General features: G+C 38.5%; 1 protein-coding gene across 1 annotated transcript; it reads left to right on the top strand.

The window, feature by feature from the left end:
* Window positions 1-833: 833 nt before the first annotated feature.
* On the top strand, window positions 834-2,486 carry LOC115482913. Its single transcript, XM_030223161.1, has 2 exons — window positions 834-1,323; window positions 1,711-2,486. Exons 1-2 carry the CDS (start codon window positions 834-836, stop codon window positions 2,484-2,486), a joined length of 1,266 nt encoding a protein of 421 aa, XP_030079021.1.
* Window positions 2,487-10,726: the final 8,240 nt, after the last annotated feature.

Here is a 10,726-nt window from a genome sequence, read left to right as displayed (position 1 = left end):
AATATATTAACTTAAGATTATTGCAATTGTAATACTATCAGGCTTCTAATGCCCTGACAATATCCAGCAATATTTTACAAACCTTTTTCCATGCTGAGACACCCAGAAGATGAAGCACATTAACTATTTAAGACACGAGAGGTAGTTCTTAATAATAATCATTTCATCTGATAGTAGAGTTGTGGAACATTCGGGTCCAACTCGAAAAAGAATCCATGTATGTTCCGCAGTTTAAGAGCTGATTGGTTGGACATAATCTGAACCCCGTCTGATCTGCGTTATATATATACTCTATATCTTGTATTTAACAAAAGCTTATAAACATTTAAGCATTTAGTAGTGAGCCCGACTTTAAGATATCCACACCTGAGTTGAGCTAAGAATTTCTCCGAACAGCGCGCATTGCCTCTATCAGATGAGGTTGGATGGAAGGACGTACGGACAGGCAGGCAGTCGACTCAGCTTATCGTCCTGATATAAGAATGTATCTACTTTATGTGGACTGCCAAGCCTATTTCTGACTGTTGCACACATTTAAACGAAACCAATATAGCCTGAAGCTAGGCAAATTCCTGCGAGTTACTCATGACAAATGCCCTCCATAGACAACCCAAAGCGATCCTTTGATCGGCGGCAAGCAAAACCATCCTTCCCAGTGGATCTTTCCGTGTGTCCTTTCAACAAGAGAAACTCATGCTTTCTATAACACTTTTTGCTATCGGTAGTAGGCTTTAAAAGTCAGAGTTCAAGTACCTAATGTCAGCAATGTGCTTCGAGCTTCAGTTTTAAAATTACGTTTTTAATATATAGAAGCTTTAAAAATTTTAATCTCAATGCCGATATTCTGCTCCTCCTCCTGCGGTGAGCCAAAGAACCGAATTCTTCGACTGATCAACTGTGAGCAGGAGACGGAGACTGCTAGGAAATGTAAGCAGTTCAATCCAATTTGGCACTCGGAGGAAAGGCGATGGGCTCTGCAAAATGGAATCATGTTAAGGCACCTGGCCAACATAGTACAGAAGCCAGTCGATCAGGTGTCCAGATTCATGTTTGAGCTAACTATGAAAAAGTTTGGCGAGATAACTAATCCAAAATGTTCGCGTTGGACCCATTGCCGAGTGCCGTTCGTTAGGCCTGACACTTGTGTGCTCTACGATGGAATTTTCGATCGTGAGGGCAATCTTCGCCAAGTATTTCATCCGTACATTCAACAGTTAGTGGTTTCAATATTGGATCACTACTTAAATATGCCGTGCGAGGTAGAAGAGCCGCATAGTAAAAGACCAGAGTATGCGATGTTTAGCAGCAGGAAGGGAACAACTTGTAAGAATTTTTTAAAATCTGACAGGAATGATAGAAATAGCAATACCACAGATTTGGTGGGGTTTTTGAAGAATTCGACGTTTAGCTTGGGATTCGGTACTAATTCAGGCAAGGGACAGGGCAATGACAAAGGCAACCGTAGCCTTAATAGAGACGGTGGAAAAGAATCAGATAAAGATTCAGATAAAGAGAAAAATAAAAAAAAAGAAGAAAAAGAAAAAGGAAAAGAAAAAGGAAAAGGAAAAGGAAATAGAAGTTCAGATGGAAGTTCTGATGAAAGCTCTGATGATGATGATACAAGTTATGATCGTTATGGTAGTCATGATCGTAATGGTAGCTACGGTCGTAGTAGTAACCCTGATCGTAATGGTAACTATAATCGCAAAGGTGACTATGATCGCAAAGGTAACCATGATCGCAGAGGTGACTATGATCGCAAAGGTAACTATGATCGCAGAGGTGACTATGATCGCAAAGGAAACTATGATCGCAGAGGTGACTATGATCGCAAAGGTAACCAGGATCGTAATGGTAACCGTGATCGTAATGGTAACTACGATCGCAATGGTAATTATGATCGTAGTGGTAGCTATGATCCTAGTGATGATCGAAATGATCGTAATTATAGTACTGATGGCACTTATGATGATGATGATCATCATGGTAAAGGTAACTCCGCCCGCAAAGGTGGCGTTGGTCAAGATCGTCGTAACAGAGACATTGCGGAAATTTCAGACTTGTACTCAGATGTTGTGGAAAACAAAAAGCAGTTGATTAAGAAAAAACCACCACCAAAGAAGAAGGCTTTCAAAGGCGAGGGAGCACAATATTTGGGTGTGATGCTACCAGTATTAATGCACGAGCCATTCGATGATCAGAAGCCGTGGACATGGATCCGACGACATCCCCAACAACCACGGCTGCTCGAAGGAGTTAAAGTGGGACGTGCCAAGATACATAAGTACAGGCGTCACACCCTAGAGTTACAAATTAAAACGGCAAGAAGAGATCAATCAATACGAACGATGTATGATGTTAAGGATCATCCGTCGATCATTTCTGTTGACATGTTTGGCAGGGCTGAAAAGCCAAAGAAGGGTATACCACTGGTGACAGCGTACAACTATAAAAAGCTATTGATCAAGTCACAACCGATAAAATGAAACTCGGGATGTAAGGCTATCAACTGTGACGGATAACAAAACATTTACGAAAGCTCAAGAAATACGATGTTTATTGATTATTTAACTATTTGTGTTGTTATTGTAATTAAGCTTGGTTGAAGGACGAAAGAAGGGTTCTTAGAGGTGCTAGCAGCAGGCAGTTTATATAGCTCCAAGTGGAGATTCTAATGCAAAAACAGCTTAAGTCTTGACACAAAGTAGTTAAGCCATATCAGAATAGAAACATCAAGAATACAATTTATTGAAACGCAACTGTAGAATTTGTAGACAGCTGTAGGCGAGAGAGCTCTTTGGGGCGACTCGACGATTGAGTTGTGGCATAATTATTGCGCATTTTGAAAGATATGTGTTCAGACTTCCTTTTTGCATGTGCTGGAAACTTCAGCAATATTCATGGGGCGATTTGAACTATTTACAGTCGTTTCCTCATGCTAGCTACAAGCTTGAGATAAAGCTAGTTGAGCACAGTTTTTAAGTAATTTGGCTTGAAATGTTTGATAATATCTATATATATATATTTATATAAGTATCTATATATATTTATATATATCATAAAATGATTTAAATGACATAGTGTTATATTTATAATAATTTAATATATTTAATAATTCAGTTTAAGGCTTGAGCAATTTTATAGACGTAGCCTGGCTACGACTTTTGCAGCGAAAAAGCAAGCAAAGGCCCACTGTGCGAATCAGCTATATCGCTCAACTGATTCACACCACAAATTGCTCGATAGCTCCGAAGGCGCAGACTTCGTATTTGTTTAATGCTCATTTGTTCAGGCCGCGACATTTGCCAAAAACACAGAAAAAAAAAGAGAAGAAGAAGCAGGCGAACAAAACGCGACGATGTTTGCCCGCTCGTTCCGTCTCGCGTACGCTCTTTACATATTTCTTTTCGCAGAGTCTGTTTGCATGTTAGGCCGAATCCACTTAAATCGATAAAAACTATCAAATCTGTTTAGGGGCGTTTGTGCCGTTGACTCCCGATGCCATTGCCGTTGCCATTGCGATTTTGGGCTGCCTTGTCGTATGAGTGACGACTCATACGACATGTGCGCCAGCCGCGTTGCCTCGGCTCTCGACTTGGTCTTGGTCGCCACTCATTTTTCGGCCATGTTGCGTATGCTGTCAAATCTCTTCCGCTCCAGCCTTTCTCGAATGCTGTTGGCATTTTTTCTTGGCAAGAGCCACCGAAAATTTGTAGCCATTGTTGTTGGGAAATGTCCGTTCTGGCACCGAGTTGGCCCAAGACCATTGTGTTGGGCTGTGCAGTGGATGGGGCTCGTGCGTTAGGCCGAGCAAAATGGCAGCAGCCAGCAGCCAGCAGCCAGCAGCCAGCAATTCTGTTCTTTTTACTGTTGTCAAGCCGACAACACAAATACACATAATCATATATTGATATCTAAGTGTATGTATGAATGCGCACAGAGGCGCCGCCATTAAAGAGTCGCAAGCGAATGAGCGAAATCCTAGCCATTTGCAACTTTTGCTGTTCGATTGGTGAATTCTTAACTTTATATCTTTGAACTTTATATTTAATATAATTTAATAGAATTATATTTATTTACACAACTCAACTCAACTCGAAGTTGATCTCGAATCAGTCGAGCCAGCATTGAAATGCTTTATGTAGTCATTTCTATTAAATGTCAACGACTTTGCCTAATGCTTACTTATCATTTTTATATTAAGACAAACATCACGCACTCGCAATGTTCATTTGATATGAACTGCGTGCTCTGAGTTTATAATTCACTGCGACCGAAAATGATGTAAGTCCTAATCCTTAATCATTGTAGGATAAATGATGTCTGCGTAATAATCATAGCAATTGGTTAACAGGAATATTAATTATCATAATATGCTGTTGACAAGACTCTCACGATGTCCTAAGGCTTGACTGGACTCGTTACAGAACTCATCTTAATCAAAGAGTTCCTTTGGTTCCATTGTATTTTGCGACATTTAAGGCTTTGTCTGCTCTCAACAGCATAATTGCTGCATTTATGTGATAAGTTTCTTGTTGTTGTCGAAATACATCTTAGATTTTATGACCTCTTCGCACTGTGGCCTAACTTTTGTATCCGTTTGCTGTCAAGGAGTCAAAGAACTTACATTGATCTATTTGTGTTTCCTTGGCTAAGCTCTGTGAAGAAGGCAACTAACCTTGTGAGTGACATATGAAGTGCTAAATGGAATCGTTATAAAATCAAAAGAGTCTTGATAAATCATATAATAATAAATAATAAATCTAAAGATTTGATACTTTAGATATTTCATCTTGTATATCTTATGCAAGTCTACATCTTTTTGCTTTTCATATGCTCTCCCATCTCATAATATTAATAAAAATTTATTTTTAAACAACATTTTCTGGTACATTATAATAGCTTTTGGCATATTGCTTTAATTTTAATTTGTTTATTAATATGATTTCATAATTATTAATGTTCTATGAATTTTTAGTTGCCATTGAAGCTATAAACAAAGTGAATATGTTTATTAAGATTTTACGTAAACTATTTGAGATATTTTCTCATCAATTTGAATTGATTTTAACTGTGTACTGCACAGCAGAAATTGAGATGCTTAAAAGAAGAATTTTGTACTCATAAGTCAACATTTATTGAAGTTTTATATCAGAAATTGAAACTAGAATTGCTTTGTTTCTGCAGAGCTTCAAGAGTTGCCCAACTAAAAGTGCAGGAAATGAAATTTTTGGTACATTTGAGATGTTGTAAGGTCAAGATACATACTTTTCAAAAAAGATTTATTATGTTATCTAGACGATAGACTTTTCTTGTCATCGAGATATTGTCTTTGGAATTTACTGCTCCCATTTCCCTTCTTGCCACACTCAACTTAAGTCAAACCCATATTTCAAGAGACGCTATCAAAATCACTCGATAACAAATTAACTGAATTCTGCTATACATAGCTATGAAAAACCTGATACAGCTAAATAAAATAGTAATTAAATATCTCAAAACAAAATAAAATAAATAAAAAATAAATAAAAAATAAATAAAAATTAAATATACATTATTGAGTACACATTAAATATAAACCAAAGTGCAGCTTGCCTTTTGGACATTTTAATAGAGCTGAATCGAAACAACAGCGACATGAGCCCATTGTTAGTGCATTAACCTGATCGCAGCACATTCATTTGCTAACTAATTTTCCTTTTTTTTTGTTTTAATATAAACATACAACAGTTGTTGAATGGGCTTATGCAATAGCTCTGTAATTAGCCACAAAGTTTTTTTTTTTCGTTTTTGTTTTTGCATTGTTATGTGCCAAAAGCTGGATTATGCAACCGACAAACGCCTGAACAATAACCAGAAATGCCAAAACAGATATTAACTATTTAGATAAGTTGCTCTCGCTTGAGCGTGGAAATGGAGTAGAGAAGATGGAACTGCTATATAGAAAATTGTAATTTTATCAAAATAACAACTATTGAGACTTGCCGATGGGTGGCTTATGCAATTAACTTTGATTGTTGCAATGCTGCAAGATGTTGCATTTAACTGACGGACTGACGGACTGACTGACTGACTGAGTGCGACGACTTGTTGCCAGTGTGAAACCGCAAATTATTGATCGGTTAATAGAGTTGAGCAAAAAAACAAAACAAAAACATTTAACCAAAGACTGCGTCTGCCCTCTCCGCCAACTTGCTGAACTAAAACGAGCACAATGACAGACAAACATTTGCAGTGCCAGTGGCAGCGGCAGCGGCAGTTGCAGTTGCAGTCGTGGCACGTTGGCAATTTCTAGAGACTTCGCTTGTCGTCGCAGCTGATGTACTCAAGTGCAGCGCAAAGAAAGCTGTGAAATGTGCGCCATCATCGACTTCATCATCTTCAACATCTTCAACATCTTCAGCATCTTCATCATCATCATCAACTGTGTGGCACTCTCGTTTGCTCTCTCGCACGCTCTCGACTCTATCTAGCTAGCTCCATCGCTGCTTCTTTTTCTTAGTACTTATTTATGTCTTGGTCGCGTCGGCTCTCACTCAACTTGGCCAACATGTCTATTAACGGTAACTAGGTAAATGTTAGAAATTTGCCGTTAGAAAATTGCCTCTGGCTGTGGCTGCAGTTGCTGCGGTTGATGCCTCACTTTGGCTCCAACAGTCTGCGGTGGCCACAGCTCAAAAATATTCGATTTTTACAGGTACACAAATAAATAAGAAAACATCAAGCGAAATTCCAGATTGATTACAAAGCAAATTTAAGCCAATACTCGACTGAATATATTGAAGACGGCTCAGCGTTAAGTGACCTAATTATTAGGCTGCAACAATAGAAGCTTTCTATTCTATTTTCTTACTTTTTTTAGTACTTTGACCTTTTTAGCTGGCTTAAAAAGGTTCCTCGAATATTGAACTCGATTTGTTAACTTAAGGTGAAAAGGAAATTAATACAATTTCCCACAACAATTTTGATTTGAATGCAAATATAATAATAATAGCTCTTGTTTCTTGTTCTAAACCTAAGTTGAATTGTTTATCGAACTTGACTTGATCGAGTAAAATATTTCTCTTACAACTCACCTTTACAACGCCTTCTACGCCTTAATTTCACATTTAGGGAAGCTTTCACAGAGCCACAAGTTTCATCTGCAAAACTTTAAATATTTCATACGAAATTAATAGCCAAACAGCATGAATAAATTAGACAATGGCTCAGGCTAAAGCTGAAAACGGATACGGGTTATTGATTCTTTCGATTTTTGATAATATATATACCGAGTCGCTGACTGGCTACAGTCGAAACGGGCGAAGTTTTCAAGGCGTTTTAGGTGTGGGCATGTGGCATGACACGAGAGACACACCCCTCATTTGGCCGCTTACGTTTCCACTTAAGAGCTGGTCTAGACACTTCTGACACAAATGCGCCAGGGTCTCAGCAGGTCTCTCTGGGTGTCTCTTCCAGACGGTGCAGTGTCTGGCATTTAATAGAAAACAGAAGGCGATTGCTAAGCTGCGTAAATTTCCGCGTGGAGTTGTCAACGTGGAGACGTGGGGGTGTCATTGCTGACGTCGCGACGGTGCGTGTTGCCCATTGTCTGGAACGTTAGTAGGTGTGAAGCACTTGAGACAGTCGTAAGAGCACATATTGAGACAGGTGGAAGCGTTTCCCCTCATTTTTTGTGTCGCAGATTGTCGCAGATGTCGCGGGCTCGGCAGGCGTTGCAGCAGACGCACTATGTCAACAAATGGGACTAATCTGATGACTGATGGCTGATGACTGATGACTGATGACTGATGACTGATGACTGATGACTGATGACTGATGACTGATGACTGATGACTGATGACTGATGACTGATGACTGATGACTGATGACTGATGACTGATGACTGATGACTGATGACTGATGACTGATGACTGATGGACTGATGACTGATGACTGATGACTGATGACTGATGTCTGATGACTGATGACTGATGACTGATGACTGATGACTGATGACTGATGACTGATGACTGATGACTGATGACTGATGACTGATGACTGATGACTGATGACTGATGACTGATGACTGATGACTGATGACTGATGACTGATGACTGATGACTGATGACTGATGACTGATGACTGATGACTGATGACTGATGACTGATGACTGATGACTGATGACTGATGACTGATGACTGATGACTGATGACTGATGACTGATGACTGATGACTGATGACTGATGACTGATGACTGATGACTGATGACTGATGACTGATGACTGATGACTGATGACTGATGACTGATGACTGATGACTGATGACTGATGACTGATGACTGATGACTGATGACTGATGACTGATGACTGATGACTGATGACTGATGACTGATGACTGATGACTGATGACTGATGACTGATGACTGATGACTGATGACTGATGACTGATGACTGATGACTGATGACTGATGACTGATGACTGATGACTGATGACTGATGACTGATGACTGATGACTGATTGATGACTGATGACTGATGACTGATGACTGATGACTGATGACTGATGACTGATGACTGATGACTGATGACTGATGACTGATGACTGATGACTGATGACTGATGACTGATGACTGATGACTGATGACTGATGACTGATGACTGATGACTGATGACTGATGACTGATGACTGATGACTGATGACTGATGACTGATGACTGATGACTGATGACTGATGACTGATGACTGATGACTGATGACTGATGACTGATGACTGATGACTGATGACTGATGACTGATGACTGATGACTGATGACTGATGACTGATGACTGATGACTGATGACTGATGACTGATGACTGATGACTGATGACTGATGACTGATGACTGATGACTGATGACTGATGACTGATGACTGATGACTGATGACTGATGACTGATGACTGATGACTGATGACTGATGACTGATGACTGATGACTGATGACTGATGACTGATGACTGATGACTGATGACTGATATGACTGATGACTGATGACTGATGACTGATGACTGATGACTTATGACTGATGACTGATGACTGATGACTGATGACTGATGACTGATGACTGATGACTGATGACTGATGACTGATTGACTGATGACTGATGACTGATGACTGATGACTGATGACTGATGACTGATGACTGATGACTGATGACTGATTGATGACTGATGAGACTGATGACTGATGACTGATGACTGAGACTGATGACTGATGACTGATGACTGATGACTGATGACTGATGACTGATGACTGATGACTGATGACTGATGACTGATGACTGATGACTGATGACTGATGACTGATGACTGATGACTGATGACTGATGACTGATGACTGATGACTGATGACTGATGACTAATGACTGATGACTGATGACTAAGAAATTACGCTATTTAACGTAATCGAATTTCTTACAATACCAACATATGTCCGCCAGTGCAAATTAGATGGCTTTTGAGATGGTTCAATGAACTGTACACCTGGTTATACAATACCAAATGACCAACACCTCTGTCGAAAAACTGCCCCAACACTTTGGAAGGTGCGATAAATGCAAGAACAGGATAGAATGTACGAAATATACAAAAGAAGCCCATTAAATAAAAGCTGCATTAACAGCAAAATAAAAATAAAAACAAAAACATACAACAACAACAAAGTAAGAGACTATTTAGTGGTTGCAGTTGCCACCATCACACAACAAAGGCATCACATTTCGCCACAGACAAAAAGAGGTTGAGTGGGGAATCCCAGGAAAGGCAATGCAATGCAATGTTGCAATCCAAAACAAAAAGATTAAAATACCTTTTATTGGTATAGAAAGCAGTCAAAAAGTCAACTCAGACTGTACAAAGTTCATATACTACAGAGGGCCTTACCTCGTCTTGGCTGGGCAAAGTTTTTATCAACGAATCTTAAACTGAATTCATGAGTTTCTTACCATTGGGGGAAATTTTCGTAATTATTTTAAATATTTATTTATTGATTGCGAAGGTTCAGTTTTTGCAAAGAACCGTTAAGCTGTTCGTGCTACAATAAACATATTTAGACCTTGGACGTAACAAAGAAAACTTTGCTGCTGAAAAAATCGAAACTTTTCCATTGCCTACAAAAGTTTTTCTTGGATCCTTTGCATTTGTTGGGCTTGAAAAGAAGTTGAATACGAATAGATGTAATATATATATATTCATATATAATATAATTAATAAAAATTATATAAATATTATATATATATATTATATAAATATATTTAAGATAAGATTTGCAGATATTTTGTAATTGATATTTTGAAAATGACTTAAATTATATATTTTGTATCATATTAAAAGCGCAACAATTCTTTATATAATAATACTTTTTAACGAGATCATTTCTAAAACTTGCTCTTTTATTAAAAAAATTTAATTGACTTAAAATCAAAGAAACTCGTCTTGAATTAATATTATTAGCGTTTTATGGAACTGGATATGCCACATATTGAACATCTTAAAGAGTATAGCTCCTATTGTGTTCTCAGCATAAATTGATTTGAAAAAAATTGTTTCCATCGAACTCAGATTTCTACTCGAATCAGTTAACTCTCAATAACGCCTCGCACAGAAGCAGCAAACGCAAAAACGTAAAGCCGAGTGAAGCTTTGTAGTCAGTTATTAATTGTAGCCAAACCCTTTTGCCATTTTCTTACAATGTTTTATTGCAGATAAAG

The sequence above is a fragment of the Drosophila hydei genome, unplaced genomic scaffold (assembly GCF_003285905.1).
Source record: "Drosophila hydei strain 15085-1641.00,03,60 unplaced genomic scaffold, DhydRS2 tig00000141-arrow-arrow-pilon, whole genome shotgun sequence".
Classification (NCBI taxonomy): domain Eukaryota; kingdom Metazoa; phylum Arthropoda; class Insecta; order Diptera; family Drosophilidae; genus Drosophila; species Drosophila hydei.
The sequence above is the reverse complement of the archived record's forward strand: the minus strand, read 5'-3'. Positions and strand labels throughout refer to the sequence as shown.